The sequence below is a fragment of the Oryx dammah genome, unplaced genomic scaffold, assembly GCF_014754425.2.
Source record: "Oryx dammah isolate SB20612 unplaced genomic scaffold, SCBI_Odam_1.1 HiC_scaffold_25, whole genome shotgun sequence".
NCBI lineage: Eukaryota > Metazoa > Chordata > Mammalia > Artiodactyla > Bovidae > Oryx > Oryx dammah.
Genome location: NW_024070209.1, coordinates 3,167,598 through 3,188,044, shown reverse-complemented (window position 1 = coordinate 3,188,044; position 20,447 = coordinate 3,167,598). Strand labels below are relative to the sequence as shown.

The 20,447-nt window shown below is 39.3% G+C and overlaps 1 protein-coding gene across 1 annotated transcript in view; it reads left to right on the top strand.

The window, feature by feature from the left end:
* Window positions 1–20,447, top strand: part of TMEM131 (transmembrane protein 131) — a 175,551-nt gene that overhangs the window by 85,533 nt on the left and 69,571 nt on the right. The window contains exons 5-7 of the mRNA XM_040267617.1: window positions 7,932–8,055; window positions 17,263–17,379; window positions 19,829–19,951. Of these exons, the coding sequence (XP_040123551.1) occupies window positions 7,932–8,055; window positions 17,263–17,379; window positions 19,829–19,951 (364 nt within the window). The remainder of the gene's footprint in view (window positions 1–7,931; window positions 8,056–17,262; window positions 17,380–19,828; window positions 19,952–20,447) is intronic.

Here is a 20,447-nt window from a genome sequence, read left to right as displayed (position 1 = left end):
GTAATTGAAGTCCCAAATCAGTTGACCTTTAAGACTGGGGAGGTAATCTGGGTACTTGACCTCATCACATGAGCCCTCTAAATCTGGCTGTAGCAATCAGAGACAGAAATGTCAAAGGTATTTGATGCAAGGGAGTTTCCTTGTGTTGGTTTTGAAAATGAAGCGGCCATATGGCCAGATGCTGAGCGCAGCCCAGACTCTGCCAGCAGCCGGCATGAACTTTGAGCTTTGGTGCCCGAGACCCCAGCAGACCCACCTGTCATGCTCTGCGCCTGACAGAGTTGTCAGATGGTAAGTGGGTGTCACTTTCACCCTCTCAGTTTGTGGTACTTCGTTCGGCAACATAAACTTGACACACTGCCTGTTTATTTACAAGTAAATTTGTATTAGTACTTGACCATAGTTTTCCACGGTTTTAGTGTGGCCTCTCTCCTTAGTCTCCTACTTTATCGAGGAACCTGAGGCGAGGGAGAGGCAGGGAGAGCTGTTTGTATGAGTCCTGTAGGCAGGTCCATCCAAGGAGTACCGCCTCTGCTTCCATGATGTGGACCTGCAGCTGCAGAAAGCCTGCTCCCATGCGATGTGTGACTGGAATAGCCTGCTGACGTACTCTGGATGTCTCTGAGCAGCATAAGGAGATGACCCTTCTCCCCTGAGCAAGGGTTCATTTCTGGAGGGTGTGGTCCAGGCCCCCCCTCTTTGATCGCTAGGAAAAGAGCATGGCCAACTTCAGCAGCACTGCAAAGCATGCTTTCTGACCTAGCCCCACTTCCAGGCTCATGGCACCTCTAGCCTTGTTTCCTTACCCACGTCCTCTCCTGTAGCTGGGCATCTTCAGTCCAGTCTTCTTCGAGAATCCTCCACATTACCTGTCTGTCTTACACCATGTCTGTTTCATCTAAACTGAGATTGATTGCACTGACATCACAGGAGGAAAAACATCAAGAACAAATTCATAGGAGAAACACTGGTTACCAGGTAGTGTACAAAATACTTGACTTTTAAGAGCACATCTGTTGAAAGGGCTTCCCTGATGGCTCCGACAGTAAAGAATCTGCCTTCAATGCAGGAGACCCAGGTTTAATCCCTGGTTTGGAAAGATCCCCTGGAAAAGGGAATGGCTACTCACTCCAGTATTCTTGCCCGGAAAATCCCATGAATAGAGGAGCCTGGAGGGCTACAGTCCATGGAATCACAGAGTTGGACATGACTGAGCGACTAACACACACACAAATACATTTGCTGAAAAAAGCATAATTGGTGAACTTACAGGGTGTAAGGAAGACATGTTTATTTCTGTGTTTTCATTTCAGTTACATATGTGCATAAGGCTTGAGGAAGAAGAGTTCCCTTCCATGTTGTTTCTGTAAAGCTTCTCCTTGTTGCAACAAGGCCAGAGTTTGAAGCCCCAGCTGGATCTGTACCTGCTTTTATTTTGTGGTTCTGTGACCCCTGCCTGAGATCAGTGAGCCTGTTGGTTAAGAGGTCTGGTTCCTGAGGCAGGAGGAGGCCCATGCACTGGGGATCCTCAGGACACTCGGCCTCCTGCTTCCTCACCATAATGCATTGTTCCAGACCTGCCTCTGGGTGCCCTCCATCCCTGCCTCAGGAACAAACCTTGGTTCATCTTTGGATGTTTCCCTCGTGGCTGAGATTTAAACTACAGAAAGATTGAGGGCCTCATGATGGCTGGGCTGTAAGCCATGGAGCAGTTCTGGACCAGGTTTCCGCTTCCCTGCAAAGCAGGAAGCTCTTCTGTGGGAACCCACCTCTCAAGGGCCATCTGTGGCACAGCCTCCTAGGGACTGCTGATGGAGTGCATCTTCTCTACAGCCTTTTCACTTTGGGCAAGAGCTGGCAGCATCTGCAGTGCTGAGCTCTGAGAGTGGGCAGTATATCTAGGTTTAAGCTTTAGAGACACCAGAAGGCATTTAACTTCAACAGCAACAAAACTGCATGTCAGCATTATAAAGAAATTCTCAATGGTGTGTAAAATGAAAAGCAGCACAAATCATCATCAGACCCTTAGAAACTGTGGTAAATGTTGACAAAAGACAGTGAAGAGTTCTTATCCATATAATTTGTGGACCATACACACATGAGCCTGACTTTGGGGTAGTCTGGGAAGACCCTTCACCACCGAGCACCAGCAGAGCCCTAATACGGAAAGAGGGTGGTGGCCTCCCATCCTGGAAAAGGCGCACTGTGTAGAGCAGTCCGAGTCAGCTGTAGATGAAGCTGCAGAAGAAATGAATAAAGTGGTGGTACGTTGCATTTGATGTTAGTTTAAGTGATACAGAATATGAGAATAACTGAAACGTGACTTAACTACAACTTTAGATGTAGTGATCACTGCTGATATTGATATTATGCCTTCTCTTTTTTCTTTCTTAGTTTTGCCAAGTAGCTAATGATTTATTAGTCTGCCCCCAAAATGGTAATTTTTGACTTCATATATCATCTCTATTTTATGTGTTTTACTTCATTGATTTCCACTCTTATTTCTGTTATTTCTTTTCTTCAACTTTCTATTGTTTAATATGCTATTCTTTTTCTAATGACATGGATGCTTAATTTTTAGGCTTTCTTCTTTTAAAATATGTATATTTACACATATGAATTTTCCTTTAAGCACAACTTGAACTGTATACCACAAAATTTTAATAGTTAATTTCTTCATTTTGATTCATTTGCAAGTGGTTTTTAATTTTTATTCAGACTTCATCTTTGATCCATGAGTTGGTTACACATGTTGCTCTGTTTATTTGTAGAGAATCTGTTTATCTGATTTCTAGTTTAATTGGGCCAGGACTAGAAAATTCTGCATGTAAAGAATTATGGGGGGCTTCCTTGGCTCAGTGGTAAAAAGAATTTGCCTGCCAATGCAGGAAACTTGGGTTTGATGCCTGGTCTGGGAAGATCCCACATGCTACACAGCAACTCTTGACCCTGTGCTCTAGAGCCTGAGAGCCACAACTAGTGAGCCCATGTTCCCTAGAGCCCGTGCTCTGCAACAGAACACCGCAGTGAGAAGCCTGCACAGCAGTGAAGCCCCGGCACAGCCAGAGATGCATACAAATTATTAAAAAAAAAATAAAAGTAAAACAAAGGAAAAAAAAAAAAAACAAAACAGAAACAGACTCAAGGACACAAAGAACAAATTAATAGTTGCCAGAGGGGAAAGGATATGAGTAGGGGGAAAATAATGTGAATGGGATTAAAAGGTACAAACTAACATTTATAAACTAAAAAAGTCACAGGCTTTATTTTATGTAATGTACACCACAGATATTGCCTGGAAAATCTCATGGACAGGGGAGCCTGGTAGGCTGCAGTCTATGGGGTCGCAAAGAGTCGGACACGACTGAGCGACTTCACTTCACTTCACTTCACACCACAGAAATTATACTCAATATTTTATAATAAAAATTATCAACAAAGAAGAGATACGACAAATAGAAAATAACTAGCAAGGTGATAGACTTTAATCATAAAAAATTGCGTTTAGTATAAATAGTCTAAACACACCAGTTAAAAGACCAAGATTGTCAGATTAAAAAAGCAAGACAAAACTAAACACACAACAGAAATCCAAAATACAGGAAGCAAAATTGACAGAACTAAAGGGGAAAACAGTCAATTCAGTAGTAATAATTGGAGACTTAGATACCCCACTTTTGATAACGGCATTTGGAAAGAAGTAAACTATCTATTTTTAGACATTGTCTCCTTATACATACAAAATCCTAAGCAGTCCACTTTTTAAAAATATAGAATAAATGAATTCAGGGAGGTTATAGGATATCAGATCAATATGTTGTTATTGTTCTGTTGCTAAGTCATGTCTGACTCTTTGCAACCCCATGGACTGTAGAATGCCAGGCTCCTCTGTCCTCAACTGTCTCTCAGAGATTGCTCAAATTCATGTCCTTTGAATCAGTGATGCTACTGAACCATCTCATTCTCTGCCACTGCCTTCTCCTTTTGCCTTCCATCTTTCCGAGCATTAGAGTCTTCTCTAGTAAGTCAGGTCTTCACATCAGGTGGCCAAAGTGTTAGAGCTTCAGCAACAGTCCTTCCAAGTGAATTCAGTGTTGACTTCCTTTAGAATTGACTGGTTTGGTTTCTTTGCAGTCCAAGGGACTCTCAGGAGTCTTCTCCAGCACCACAGTTCTAAAATATCCACGTTTTGACTCTATGCCTTCTTTATGGTCCAACTCTCACATGCTTACATGACTACTGGAAAAACCATAGCTTTGACTATACAAACATTTGCTGGCAAAGTGATGTCTCTACTTTTTAACACATGGTCTAGATTTGTCACAGCGTTCCTTCCAAGGAGCAGGTGTCCTTTAATTTACTGGCTGCAGTCACCATCTGCAGTGATTCTGGAACTCAAGCAAAGAGAAACTGTTACTGCTTGCATTTTTCCCCCTTCCAGCGATAAGACTGGATGCCATAGACTGGATGCCATGATCTTCGTTTTTTTCAATGTTGAGTTTCACACCAGCTTTTCCACTCTCCTCTTCCACATTCATCAAGAAGCTCTTTAGTTCCTCTTCACTTTCTGCCATTAGAGTGGTATCATCTGCATGTCTGAGGTTGTTGATATTTCTCCCAGAAATCTTGATTCCAGCTTCTGATTCATCCAGCCCAGCATTTTGTATGATGTACTCTGCACAGAAGTTAAATAAGCAGGGTGACAGCGTACAGCCTGGTCATACTCCTTTACCAGTTTTGAACCAGACTATGAACCAGACCATTGTTCCGTGTCTGGTTCTAACTATTGCTTCTTGAACTGCATACAAGTTTCATCAGGAGACAGATAGGGTGTTTCGGTACTCCCATCTCTTAAGAATTTTCCACAGTTTGTTGTGATCCACACAGTCAAAGGCTTTAGTGTAATCAGTGAAGCAGAATTACATGTTTTTTTCTGGAATACCCTTGCTTTCTCCATGATTCAGTGAATATTGGTAATTTGATCTCTGGTTTCTCTGCCTTTTCGAAAGCCAGCTGAAACATCTGAAAGTTCTCAATTCACATACTGTTGAAGCCTAGCTTGAAGGATTTTGAGCATACCCTTGCTAGCATGTGCAATGAGTGCAATTGTATGATAGTTTGAACATTGTGGCCCAGTGGTAAAGAATCCTCTTGCCAATGCAGGAGACGTGGGTTTACTCTCTGGGTTAGGAAGATCCCCTGGAAATCCAGTGTTCTTGTCTGTGAAATCCTATGGACAGAGGAGCCTGGCAAGCTATAGTCCATGGGGTCTCAAGAGTCAGACACAACTTAGCAACTAAACATCAGAATCAAAAATATTTTATTTCTATGTACTAACAATGAACAGTCTTAAAATTAAGACAATTTCATTTATAATAGCATCAAAAATAATAAAATATTTAATACTTATATATAAACTTAACAAAAGTAATACTGTAAACTACAGATGACAAATCATTATCAAAAGAAATTAAAGAACTAAGTAGGTAGAATCTGTCCCATACTCATAAATCAGAAAACACAAATGAGAATGGCAGTACTCCCTAAATTGATCTGTGGGTTCAACACCGTCTCCATCAAAATCACAATTTACTTTTTTGCAGAAATTAGCAAGCTGGTCTTAAAATTCACATGGAAATAAAAAGGATCCAGAATAACCAAACAGTCTCAATGTTTTAAAAGGAGACCAGCATTGGAAGACTGACAGTTCCTAATATCAAAACCTTTCTACAAAGCTTTAGTAATCAAGATCCTGTAACTCCAGAAATAGAACTTTACATGTATTGTAAATTGATTTTGACAAAGGTGCCAAGACTGTTAAATGAAGAAAGAATAATCTTTGCAACAGATGGTGATGCTAAGACAGCTAGATATCCACATGCAAAAGAATTAAGTTGGATCTCTACCTCATACCCTACACAAAAATTAATACAAAGTGTGTCATAGAACTAAATGTAAATGTAACAAAACTAAACTATAAAACCTTAGAGGAAAACACTGGAATATATCTCCATTTTGCAGTGGTTTTTTGTGCAATGGTTTCTTAGGTATGGCTCCAGAAGTAAAAGTGACAAAAAAATAAAATATACAAATTGGATTACATAAAAAAACTTCTGTGCTGCAAATGATACCATCAAGAAAATAAAAAGATAGCCCACAGAATGGAAGAAAATATTTGCAAATATCTCCTAAGAAACCTACATCCATCATATATGAAGAATTCTTACAGCTTCTTAAATTTTATTGTGTTCCCTCATCTCTCCTTGTTGACATTTCATTATCAAGAATTAGTTCTTTTTTTTAAAATTTGGGTTTTGCCCATTTTTTGTCCATATTCTTGAGATATTCCTACACTCTATTTTGCAGATATTGCCACTTCTAGTTATGCCCTACATATCTGTTTTTCTTTTGATTTTTATAGCTCTGTCTTTTAAAATGTTCTAAATATGTATTCTTTCTTGCTGAATTCTGAGCTAAATTGTCAATCTCATCTTCTCAGCCATGAAGAGATTTTTGTCTCCCTAGCCAAGGTGTTACCTATGTTTATTGCTAATATTTTCTCTTGTTTTCTATATGATTATCTCATTTTGCTAGTATCTTGCCATATCTCTCTATGTATACTCCATTATGCTCATTTTTAATTCTTAGTTTAACTTTTCCAGCTTGAGGAATGCACTATTCCACATATAAAGCAATTCTAGCTCTGCCAGCTACTTAAAATTTGAGATTTATACAGATAAAATTTCAGAAAACATAGGCCAAAACGATTGTATAAGAGGGTCTTGTAAAAGTGTAATTGAATTAGAACATGAGGGTTTTGTTTCGCACAGAGGATAGGCAGGAAAGCAGAGCAGAGACGTTGGTAAAGGTATGGGGGTCGAACATGGAGCCAGCCTGGCCCAAGCGGCAGAGACATGGGGAGCCACTGTTTAGGCTGATGCCAGGTGACAGGGACCTTCATAATCCTGAGGTCAAGACTGGGGCAGAGTGGGCAGACTCTCTCACACACACTTTCACCATGTGCCTGGTTCTGTGCTAGGCTATATGAGGATACACAGTGCATGTATAACATAACCTTTGTTGTTAGAGTACTGATAATCTTGTTGAGGAAATAAGACAGGTGTCAATTATATAAGTAGGGAGCACTCTGAAAAAAAATGTAATTTATATTACATTAGAATTCTCTTAAGCTGTCGAGTGGGACAGCCTGTACAAACATGATTAGCAACGGAAGTACCTAAAGGACTACATACTGAGGAGGTTTCACTTTTAAGACAAACTATACCTTGGATCCTAAGGAGAACATTGAAAAAAATCTGTGGATATCAGATCTTGAGTGCGTGCTTTTTATTGTTAGAGCAGGGACCAGAGCCAAATGACTTGGATTCAAATGAGGTTCCAAGTGTGGCTTTAAGCATGTTATTATGCTTTCTGTGCCTTGGTGTCCTCGCCTGTAAAATGAAGATAATAGCTCCTAACTCATGAGGCAGATCTGCTCACATACCTTTGCCACTAAAGTTTGCCTTCTAAATTGAAGAGCATTTATCAGTGGAATTTGGGGAGAGAAGGAGAAGATTCAGAATTAGAGAGGCAGGTAGCGTTGCAGGAAGAAAGGGATCTGACCTTTTGGTTCCTTGCCTGCTTCCTCCTATACTGTAAGCTTTATCCAAGTGGAGACTTGCCCCCTTACCTCCCAGTACCTGGCTCAGTGTGGGACATACACTTGGCACTCAGAAATTTTATTTGTTGAATAGCTAATGAATGCATTTTATGTGTAACTTTAGATATAAATCAATGTAATAAGTAAGTCTGTATATTTGGGTATGTATTTGTCTACATAATTTTGATTAATTTTTCAATAATCAGAAATTAACTCTAGCACTGTAGCTTGTCTTTGAATATTTGTAACCATTTTCTTTTTGTTTTTACAGACCAGTTGGAATGCCAAAAATGGAAAAAGTTTACTTACATAATCCTAGTTCTGAAGAAACTATTACTTTAGTATCAATATCTGCTACAACATCACATTTTCATGCATCATTTTTTCAAAATAGGGTAAGTTTTGCCACTACATTTGATGTTTCTTGAGTTTGAAAGTGAAATGTCTAGATCTTTTTTATATAATTTTATCTTATTGTAACTAAAATCTGATTTGAACATTTCATATTTATTCTGGACTTCAGTTTGCCCCATTTCCTGAAAATTACCACTTCTGCTCTTCAGCACACATTGTTTTCTTAACATGAAACAGCCTGACAAATCAGCTTTGAAACGTAAGCACGCTGGAAAATGTAGCGTTCACGTCTTCAGCTGGTTTTCTTTCCCTTCCTCCTGCTGCTGCTGCTAAGTCGCTTCAGTCGTGTCTGACTCTGTGCGACCCCATAGACAGCAGCCCACCAGGCTCTCCTGTCCCTGGGATTCTCCAGGCAAGAACGCTGGAGTGGGTTGCCATTTCCTTCTCCAATGCATGAAAGTGAAAAGTAAAAGTGAAGTTGCTCAGTCGTGTCCAACTCTTGGCGACCCCATGGACTGCAGCCCACCAGGCTTCTCCGTCCATGGGATTTTCCAGGCAAGAGTACTGGAGTGGGGTACCATCGCCTTCTCCGTTTCCTTCTTAATAATAGGTAAATCCTCAGCACTGTGTTGGTTCCCTTTTTCTGAGTAATAAAGCATCAGAAACACCCACTCGTTCGCTTGTGGTTCTGTAAGTCACCTTTCAGTTGGTTCTTTGTTCCAGGTTTCATAAGGTTTTAATTAAGATGGCAGCTGGGCTGAGTCCTTGACTTGAGACTCGGGAAAGCCACTTCCAGATCCATTCACATTGTCAGCAGAAACCGGCTCCTTGTGCTTGTAGGACTGAGGGTTCGTTGCTGGCTGCTGACCAGGACCTTTCCCGGCTCCCTGAGGCCTCCCCCCCCCCTCGTCACCATCTTCAAACCAGCACTTGTGTGTCCCATCTTGCTCATGCTTCGGAAATCTCCGGCTTCCCCTTCCATCACCAGTGGAGGAAGCTCTGCTTTCATCATGTCATAAGGTCAAGACCACCTGGCAGTCTCCTTGTTTTATTAACTTAGAGTGAGCCGACTAATAATCTCATTGCATCTACAGAATCCTTTTTATCAAATAATGCAAAGCACAGGTGTGATATCTCCTGATATTCACAGTCACAAAGTGAGGGCAGGAAATTTGGGGGCCTGTTTAGGATTCTATCTACACATGTATCCTCTAAAATTTTACTTATAATCATTTTTATAGATACTATACAAACTTGTTTCTATAAAAAAAACTTTGACAAAAAATTGATCTGAATAAATTTTGAATTTGAGAGAATGCATTAAGCTTTAATATGTAGACTTCCAAAATAATTACCTAAATAACAAATATCAGAGGAAAGTAAATTAACAAAGTCTAATTTCATCTTCCCAGGATTTTCCCTGACTCCTTTGAAGAGATATAACTAAATAATTAATTTTTAGTGTATAAATTTTCATCAGTTATTTCAATTTTTGTATTTCTTCTTTCTAAAATCCTGTTTCATCACATATTGTCATTAAGTAGCACCTTCTAGTGTAAAAACAAGGCATATAATCTTGACATTTTTAAAATTGAAAACTATCTTGTAAACAAGGAATGGATAAGTCAGCATATTTTGATGATAAAGTTTTAACTTGCTTATTGTGCTGAGTTGTTCTTTGTTTATTTTTGTAAATGTACTGATGGTCTCAGCAGTTGTATCCCAGTGCTAGGAGAGACGTGTGTGTATATTCTCCTAGCCTGGTACCCTTGTTTTACCGATGAAGAGCTGAACCCTTGATGGCTTTGCCTGTCGTCGTGCAGTTAGTGACAGGAACCAAGGTGAAGGTCTAGGCATGCTGTTGGCTTCCCCAGGGCTTTGTGTCGTATGAAGCTATGGTGTTAGTGGCTCATATATGTCAGTCTGTGTATGGAGACACACTTAGGAAAAATGGAATCATCTAGCTTTCAGGCATGGCCAAAGTGTAGGGACATGTTGGGTTAAAAGGCAAAATAGTAAAGTGACATGAAAACAGTTTAAAAGTAGTTTACAACTACACTACAGATTTTATTTTTATCTTGTTAACTTAATTTGCTAATTCAAGCAATGTTTTGTTGTTTCTAAGCATCAAGCTTCATCCTTTTTAAAGGCCAGGTTTTTACATTTTTAATGTTCCTGTCACAATACACAGCAGACCAAATAGATAGCAGAGTTACAGATAGGTTCTTACAGGGGCTGTGTAGACAGTGCAGACCAAGTGGACTGCGAGGTGGCCTGCAGAGCATACGGCCCGTCCAGAGGACCAGCCCCTATTCCACTCTAGCCAGTGGCGGCCACATGGGAATGTAAGCTCATGCACAGTCATGATTTTCCAAGAAGAGTCAGAAATAGGGACTTGTATATGATAATCTTCCGATATTTACAAATGATAAATGAAGTCAATTTTGAAAGACAGTGTAGACCAAAGAAAACAAGTTAAAGATCACCAATTTGACATTTCTGGACTGGCTCTCCTAGGGACTTATTTCAACACATGAATCTTACGCAAACAGAATAGTCTCTCTGAAAGTTCTTCAAAAGATAAACCGTGTATATAGTCAAAGAACAAGTTAAAAGCCAATCTGTGTTTTCCACTGTCAGGAGATGGAATTAAACAATAAAATAATTTACACCTATCAGAATTTACATTTAGGTACTCTAGATTTAGCTTAGTCAGCAAAGTAATGTCTCTGCTTTTGAATATGCTGTCTAAGTTGGTCATAACTTTCCTTCCAAGGAGTAAGCATCGTTTAATTTCATGGCTGCAGTCACCATCTGCAGTGATTTTGGAGCCCCAAAAATAAAACCAGCCACTGTTTCACATCTGTTATGAAGTGATGGGACTGGATGCCATGATCTTAATTTTCTGAAGGCTGAGCTTTAAGCCTACTTTTTTGCTCTTCACTTTCACTTTCATCAAGAGGCTCTTCTTCACTTTCTGCCATAAGGGTGGTGTCATCTGCATATCTGAGGTTATTGATATTTCTCCCGGCAATCTTGATTCCAGCTTGTGCTTCTTGCAGCCCAGTGTTTCTCATGATGTCCTCTGCATATAAGTTAAATAAGCAGGGTGACAATATACAGCCTTGACGTACTCCTTTTCCTATTTGGAACCAGTCTGTTGTTCCATGTCCAGTTCTAACTGTTGCTTCCTGACCTGTATATAGGTTTTTCAAGAGGCAGGTCAGGTGGTCTGGTATTCCCACCTCTTTCAGAATCCACAGTTTATTGTGATTCACACAGTCAAAGCCTTTGGCATAGTCAATAAAGCTAGAGTGTTCAGGTTTTGGTAATTTTGATGCATGGACTCAGTAGTTGTGACTAGAGCATGGGCTCAGTAGTTGTGATACAAGAGTTAATTTGCCCCACGGCATGTGGAATCTTTCTGGACCAGGGATTGAACCTGTGTCCCCTGCGTTGGCAAGTGGATTCTTAACCACTGGACCATTAGGGAAGTCCAGTTTACAAGTAGTTTTTCCTGTTCCATAGGTTGCCTTTTCATTTCATTGATGATTTCTTTGGCTATGTAGAAGCTTTTTAATGCATTCTCTTACTGATTTTTTGCTTTTGTTCCTCTGCTTTTGATATCATATTGTAATCATAAGGAGTTTTTTCCCTATATTCTTCTAGGAGTTTTATCCCTATGTTTTCTTCTAGGAGTTTAGTGGTATGAGGTTATATATTTTAAATCTTGAATCCATTTTGAGTTATTTTGGAGAGTGCTGTAAAATAGGGGTCCAATTTCATTTTTCTATGTATGGTTATCCAGTTTTCCTAACATCATTTATTGAAGATACAAACTTTCCCTATCGAGTATTCTTGGCTCCCATGTCAAATATTAGATAAACAGTATATGCAAGGGCTTATTTCTGGACTCTCTATTTGTTCCATTGGTCTACATGTCTACCTTTATTTCAGAAGCATACTGTTTTAATTTCTTTAGCTTTAAGGTGTGCTTTGAAAGCAGGAAGTATGATGCCTTCAACTTTGATATTCTTACTATTGTTTTCTATTTTTGTGCAAATTTTAGGATTGTTTATCTATTTCTGTTTAAACTGTCATTGGTTTTGATAAAGATTTCATTCAGTCTGTAGATGGGTTTGCTTAGTATGGAAAGTTTTAAAATATTAACTTTTCTGAGCCACAAAGGTTATCTTCCCATTTGTTTGTCTCTTACAGTTTCTTTTATCAAGGTCTTACAGTTTTCATCATACAGATCTTTCGCCTCCTTGGATAAATTTATTACTAAGTATTATTTTTAATACTTCTGTGAATAGAAAAGTTTTTTTTTCTTCTTCAGATGTTTCATTATTGGTGTATAGCCTGTACACCAGTATACCAGTACAGTGGTTTCTGTGTATTGATTTTATCTCCTGCATCTTTACGAATTTGTTGGTTAGTTGTAGTAGTTTTTTGTTGAGTCTTCAGGATGTTCTCTATGTAATATTGTATCATCTGCAAATAACAACTTTTTCTCTTATTTTCCACTTCTGATGCCTTTTGTTGTCTTGCCTTAATTGCTTTAACTTAGGCCTTCCAGTACTGTGTTGAATAAGACTAAGAGTGGGCACCCTTGTCTTGTTTCTGATCTTAAAGAAAAACTCAAATTTTCATCACTGAATGTGATGTTAGCTTTGGGTGTTTGTATATGGTCTTTATTATATAGTATGCTTCTTCTGTACTCAGTTGAAGGTTTTTATCATGAAGAGATATATTTTTGTCAAGTGCTTTTTTGTTGTGTGGCTGGATTTACTTGGCTAATAATTTTTGAGAATTTCTACATCTGTATTCATCAGGGATATTGTTTATAGTTTTCTTGTAGTGTCTTTGTCTGGCTTTGGTATCAAGGTAATGCTGGCCTCATAAAATGAGTTTGGAAATGTTCCCATCTCTTAATTTTTGAAGAGTTTGAGAAAGATTGGCATCAATTCTTCTTTAAGTATTTGATAGAATTCATCAGAGAAGCCATCTGGTCCTGGAGTTTTCTGTTTGGGGAGGTTTTTGATTACTTATTTGATTTCCTTGCTTATTATTGTTCTATTGAGATTTTCAATTTCTTCCTGATTCAGTCTTAGTAGGTTGTATGTTTCTTGGAATTAATCCACCAGGCTGCTCTCCTCTCTTACCCCGAACCCAGGAGAGGTCACTGTCTCACGCAGTGTTGCCTTAGCATGGGTTGGGGAGTTGACCCTGGGAAAATTCCTCTTACTATCTCCACTGCAGCCAGATTCTTTTTCTTTCTTTCTTTTTTTTTTTTTTTTGCTTCCAGTGGCATGCTGGAATACGTCCTTGGGAAAGGTAGACTCTGCAAGCCATCTCTTGTCCAGTGTTACCTTCCCAAGTCAGGTTCTTTGCCAGCTGCAACTAGACAGGATGGGGTGGGCTCATTGGTTCCGCAGCCTGTGCAGAAGTCTGCTTGTTTGTGTCCAGATACACAGGTGGGCAGGATGGCTCCCAGGTCTTCAGGGGTATGGCACCAGATCCCACAAGTCCCACAGAGGCACTTCTGCTGTGGATGGATATCTAATATGTTATTTTAAAGGGAACAAAAGGGAGGAATGTCTTACACCACCAGATTTAAATAGGAGGGTCAGGGAAGGCTTCATTCGGAAGGTGACAATTGAAGACTGAAGGAGATGTATACAGGGAAGTGGAATATATGGAAGACATTTCATACACAGGGCTCAGTCAGTGAAGTCTCTGATATGAAAGCATGACTAGTGTGCAAAGAGAACAGTGTGGCTCGACCAGAGTGAGCAAGGGTGAGAGGAGAAGTAAAGGGGTTGTGGTAGGGGACAGACTGTGAAGGGCCTTACAAGGTGTAATAAGATTTGGGCTCTGATCCTGAATGACATAGGAAGCTATCACAGGTTTTGAGCAGAGGAATGAACGATAGCTTTATGTTTTATAAAGGATCACTGTTTATCAGAAACAAACTCAAGAAGGGCAAGGGGAGAATAAAGGACACTAGTCATCTTGGCTGTTGCAGAATATCAGGGTTATTATTAGTTTTACATTATTATTATTTAGATTATTATTATTATAAACTAATATCAGAATATCAAGATTGCTCTAAGCAGAGAGAAGAAATGAAGAAAGCTGTCAGATTTGGGTTGTATTTTGAAGACAACAGCAGAATTTTCTGAGGTGGGATTGAGAGGAAGAGAAGCTTCAAGAGTGACTCCAGAGATTTTGTCTTGAGCAGCTGGGAGGACGGAGTTGCCATCCACTGAGATGGGAAAGGCTGAGAGTAGGGCAGGTTTCCAGAGTGTAGCCAGTAGTTCAGTTTTGGACGGATTAGATTTGGCGTATCTCCTAGACCTCCAGGTGGAGGTGCCAAGTAAGCAATTGGTATTTAAGTTTGGTGTGTGAGGGAAAGGACTAGGCTTAAAACAGAAGTGTAGGCAACATTGTAAATCAACTATACTTCAATTAAAAAATTAATTTTAAAAAAAAGTAGCTTAACAGTGACTCCCACCCCACCCCCCCACAGCCACCACTCTCAAAGGAAAAGGAGAAGCATTCACGGGAGGGAGGACTATTCAGAGGCTTTCATTTGTTGGTTTGTTTTCACATTCTGGTTTGAGTTTTTCCAATTAAAACAAAATAAGAAATCTGAAGAAAAAAAGAAGTGTAGGAGTCACCGGTAAAGATGGGAAACCCAGACCTAGGTGAGATCACCAAGGGAGCAGGTGGTCAGGAACTGATGTGGTACAAAGATGAAAAACTTCACTGCAAATAATTTAAAACCGAAGTTAGCACACGTTTTGCTGCCTTCATTACCTTTTCCTACTGTTTTCTTTTTTCTTTAGTCATACTAAATTTATTTTAAAGTTTGCAGCAAAGGGAACAAAAAGATAAATTGCAGCAAATCTGATGAATTTTTACAGGAAGATTACATTCCTGAGCCTGAGTTTATTGTTCTGTTTCATCACCGTTTTGTTACATCCTTAAGTGTCTTTTGGAAGTAGATTTTCCCTGTTATTTAGAAAATGAAAAAAAAAGGAAATAATTGCTCTGTGTGTTTCTTGAGGCATCTTTTTTTTCTTTAGTTGAAGGATAATTGGTTTACAATATTGTGTTGGTTCCTGCCATATATCATCCAAATCAGCCATAGACATGCACGTGTCCCCTCTCTCTTGAGCCTCCCTCCACCTTCCACCCCATCCCACCCCTCTGGGTTGTTTCAGAGCAGCAGGCGGGAGCAGGAGATCCCCACTGGCTGGCTGTTGCACATACGGTAGTGTATGTGTCTCAATTCATCCCCCTCTCCTTCCTCCGTTGTGTCCAGTTTTCAAGTCTTTAAGTAATAAAAGAGTTGATTGGATATTGGGAACTGTCAGAGAACCTGTACTCTTGTATCCAGGCTTCTTTTCCCCCTAGGATATAAATGACATTGTGAAGTAAAAGCTTCATCTTCCTTTTTACTCTTGGTCATTCTATCTGGGTTTTTATCAGTTCTGCAGACCTTTTTGAAGCATCAGCTTTCAGTTTTCCTGATTTTTCCATTTTCTATTCCATTATTTTCAGCTCTTGTCTGTTTTAGTCTTCTTTTGCTTATTTTGGGTTTAATTTATTCTTTTTCTAGTATTTCAGGGTGGAAACATAGATTATTGATTTGAGACATTTCTTTTCAAGATAAGTGTATAATGCTATGATTTTCCTTCCGAGTATTTCCTTTAGCTCAGCTCACAAATTTTGATATGCTGAGTTTTCATTTCCAGTTGACTTTGAATGTTTTAAAATTTCCTTTGTGACTACTACTTTAACCAGTGGGTTATTTAGAAGTGTATTGTTTCATTTCGAACTGCTTAGGGGTTTGCCATATATCTTCCTGTTACTGATTTTCGGCAAGTGTGGCCTCCACCTGCATCTACAAACTCCAAAGCTTCTGTGTACCGTGTTGAGTAGCCCACACTCAGTGTTTAGCAATGCATAAAAATTTTAGCTGAATTCATTTTACTGTCTTGAATGCTAACCTCATCTTCTTCCCATTATCTGCCTTACTTATGTTCCCATCTTTTCTTGAAGGTGTTTGTCTTTCCTTAAATTGGGGGCTGGTTGATACACAAGAAAGGTTACCATTTTTCAGATGATTTTTGATTTTATAATACAGGAAACATGCTCTTCCCAGCTTTCTACATCCAAAGCAGAAGACAGAAGTCTCAGTGCCATAGATTTTAAGCTATAATTTGGGAGCATTTAGAGTTCTAGCCACAGAGGCAGAATGAGAAAAGTTAAGGACTTTGCATATTAAAATGCAGGCTTCATTGCAGGCAGAACTGCATTCACAGTCTCAGAGACTTTGTGAAGCAGCCCTATCATCTGCTGTAATAAATCTTTTTTTTTTTTTTACTTTACAATACTGTATTGGTTTTGCCATACATTGACATGAATCCGCCATGGGTATACATGAGTTCCCAATCCTGAACCCCCCCTTCCACCTCTCTCCCCATACCATCTCTCTGGGTCATCCCAGTGCACCAGCCCCAAGCATCCTGTATCCTGTATCGAACCTAGACTGGCGATTCATTTCTTATATAATGTTATACATGTTTCAATGCCATTCTCCCAAATCATCCCACCCTCTCCCTCTCCCACAGAGTCCAAAAGTCTGTTCTATACATCTGTGTCTCTTTTGCTGTATTTGCAAACCACAGTGACATTCTCAGTTTGCTGAAGGTCAGAGGAGGGGTCTCCTCTCCTCTCCTTTCTTTTATAATGTACGTTGCTGGCACTTTTTGTGCCTTGTGTGAATGGGTGACAGAGGTCAAAGGGTTGAGGCTGGGCTTGTTTACTTATTAGAATAGTACAAGTGGCTGCTCAGTGGTAGAGTAGAACATCTATATAAAAAGCTCGGCTTCAGCTCATCTCCTCCTTGATCGTCTGATGTTGAAAGAGCCTGTAATTAGGCACTTCATTCCAGCCTGATGATTACTGAATGAACAGAATCCAAAGGAACCATCTGTTGTACAGGGTTTTAGAATTGTGATTGACAAAGATATGTGAAAGCCGATATGAAGACATCTTTTTTTTCCATTGCAAAATAGTTTGGCTAATTTAAAACGTAAACTTTGGGGAGGAAAAAGCTAGTTTATGGAAATGATTCTAAGATGTTTTAGAGAATTTTAGCTGTCTACATGTAGTCACTGTGATCTGATACTTTTTTTTTTTTTTTACTAATTTAACTTACTGCTTTTCTTTTTCAGAAAATTCTTCCAGGAGGAAATACATCATTTGATGTAGTTTTTCTTGCAAGAGTAGTGGGAAATGTAGAAAATACTTTATTTATTAATACATCTAATCATGGGGTATTCACTTACCAGGTAAGAATCAGAATGAAATCTTTATTATTTATAAAATACAGTTTTCATCTTTATCCTATCATACGACAACATCTTAGGAACTCTTTTCAAAAACTCATGATCAGGGAAAATGTAAGAGTTTAGAGTTAGAGCATTTTTATACTTTACAACTGCATTTGTGAATATCCCTATTCAAACCAGACTGAACAAATGATCTTTAAAAGCTACAGCTAAAGTGTTCATATAAGATTGGTTGGCAGAACAGTTAAAAATATTTTCACAGTGCCTCTATAGAGTTTTTAAAATTTTTACTTTTTGCACACTTATGAAGTGATAACAGTTTCAGGATTAAAAGATGTGTCCCTGTTTTTCTTTGGTAATTGTTTAAATTTTTCATCTTCCCTTATGGCTCAATTGGTAAAGAAACTGCCTGCAATGCAGGAGACCCAGGTTCAATCCCTGGGTCAGGAAGATCCCCTGGAGAAAGGAGGGGTAACCCACTCCAGTATTCTTGCCTAGGAAATCCCATGGGCAGAGGAGCCTGTCGGGCTACAGTCCATGGAGTCTCAAAGAGTTGGAGACGACTGAGCAACTAACACTCTATATGTATAATCATTGTTTGGGTTATTAAAGTTAGTGTTTTTTTAATCAATTTTTTTTATATAGCAAGATTACAAAGAAATAATTTATTTGGCACTGTTCTACACACTTTACGTGCACTTCTGTCTGCATTACAGATACCGTCCTTCTCATTTTTTTAGATGAGGAAGGTGAAGTTTAGAAAGGGTAAGCAATTACGCTTATGCTACCGGTAAGTTGTTGAGCAGGGATTCAAATCCATGTCTTTATAGCTACACAGACTATCCTATTAACCACTGAGCTGTACTGCCCATGGAACTCAAATCCTTCCTTAGCTAATATCTTACTTTACAGTTTTTATGCTTGTTTTTGAACATTTCTTCTCAGCTACCCAGAATGCTTCATGTATTTTGTAAATTATTTGTGTATTTTGGAAATCACTGTCAGAGTAAACATTCATATTAGTCAGACATCATATCTTATGCTTATTTATGGTGAGTAAGTCTTTAATAGTCATTTGGTAGGCATTCAGTAAACTTTGGAAGCCTGTATGGATGAGTGATTTTGACGTTCTATACAGAGCACTTGGCATATACTTGCTGAGTAAATGAAAAGAGCTCCATGAGACTGGAAAGACCTGTGCCCTCCAGAGGCACCCCCAACTGACCTTGGGCGACCTGAGGTCATGGTCGGGTTGTTCTCAGGGTGCGCCTCACTGCGCACATCTTGACCTCCCCACACCTAGTCTTTCACCACGTCTTGCTCTTAAATGTCTCTCTCCTCTCCAGTGCCACTGCTGTCTCCCAGGCTGGCCAGCCCTCCCTTTCCCTGGGTGACACAGAGCCTCCTGACTATCTTTTCTCTCGTCCACAGCCCCTGCCACAGTCCATTGTTCATGCTGTAGCCATTGATGATCTTTTCTGAACATAAACCACATCCAGTCAGCCCCTCACGTAAATCTTTATGCTTTGACACTGCTCTTCGAGCAAAATGCACATTTCTAAGCAAAGCCAGCAAGGCTCTAAGGATCTGACTCCCATATTAGCTCTCCCATCTCATCCCATTTGACCATGGTTCTCATCTTTTTCTTTGTCTCCCAACAAGCCAGGCCTTTTCCTGCCTCCAGCCCTTTGCCTACATACTTCCCCTTGCTGAGGATTCACGGTTGCTTCTTCTCGTCTTTCAGCTGACATCAGCTCACGTCACCTCCCTGGCCACCCTCTCTGAAAGAATTTTCCTATCCTCACTCCAACTAGCTGTTCTGTATCACATTGTCCTTTTTTAAAAACCTTTTTATTGTTATCTGCCCCTCATACTAGAATTTAAGTTCCATAAGGACACGTTATGCATCTTGTTCACTGTTGAATTATTCACAGCTGTACATGCTTGTGCCCAGCACATCATAGGCACTTAATAAGTGTTTGTCATTTGAGTGACTGGCTCACCCTGTTGGTCAGCCCACATTCCTATGTAGGAATGATCTGGGACTGGGCTTGGTCTTTAAGAGATTTTCTGGGCCCTAGAGCCATCTTCAGGTGATTGAAACAGGGAAATCTTAGGATTCTCTGTTTCTCTTCTTTTGTCTCTCCATCACTTCATGAAGGACTGCTAGCAGTTTAATTTCTAATTTATTATAGAAATCATTCCAAATGTATATGTATGTTAGAGATGTGTATATAAATATGAATATATATATTCTTGAGATACATGTATATTTCATATCAACTGATAAGTCAGGTATAGAAACTACATGTCCTTTTTAAAAGAATTAAGATTTTGCCATAAGTAAATTCACCAGTTTTCCCTAAATCAATCAGTTGTAACTATAAAAATGTTATCTAAAACTATGAAAGCTACTCAGATTGCCTTTTTTTTTCCCACTTGGAAACAGGTATTTGGTGTTGGAATTCCAAATCCATACCGATTGAGGCCATTCCTTGGGGCCAGAGTCCCTGTGAATAGCAGTTTCTCACCTATAATAAACATACACAATCCTCACAGTGAGCCTTTACAGGTGAGTTTATGACAGTGACTTTTTAACATGTTTCACTTCAGTGGAAATTAATGCTTAGCATGAAATCTCAGTCTTTTGCAGTTTTTAGATTACCTAAAACAGGTTTTTAAAATGAATGCCAGTCTGTAGTACTGAAGCAAGATATTCTTTTAATGCTGCTTGTAGTCTGAACCTGAGGTTATATCAGTCTGGTTATTGAATTTTTGGAACCATTTTTAAAATGACTGGTTTCTCTGGTGGTAGTTTTAGGTGGCTCTACATTTAATTTAAGGAGAGTTTTCATTATATGAGGCCCCTACTTTTCTTGCTTGAGCTCCTTCTGGCCCAGTTTAAAATTTAAAATCTACTATTTGTATTTATTTCTAGTAATACTAAATTTTGGTTGATGGCAGCCTGGAAATTAAAATCTAAGGAAAGGATAATATAGAACCATTGATTAAAAGCCAGCTTTTTTTTTTACTTTGAAAACTCCAATTCCTTTTCTTACCCAGCCTTT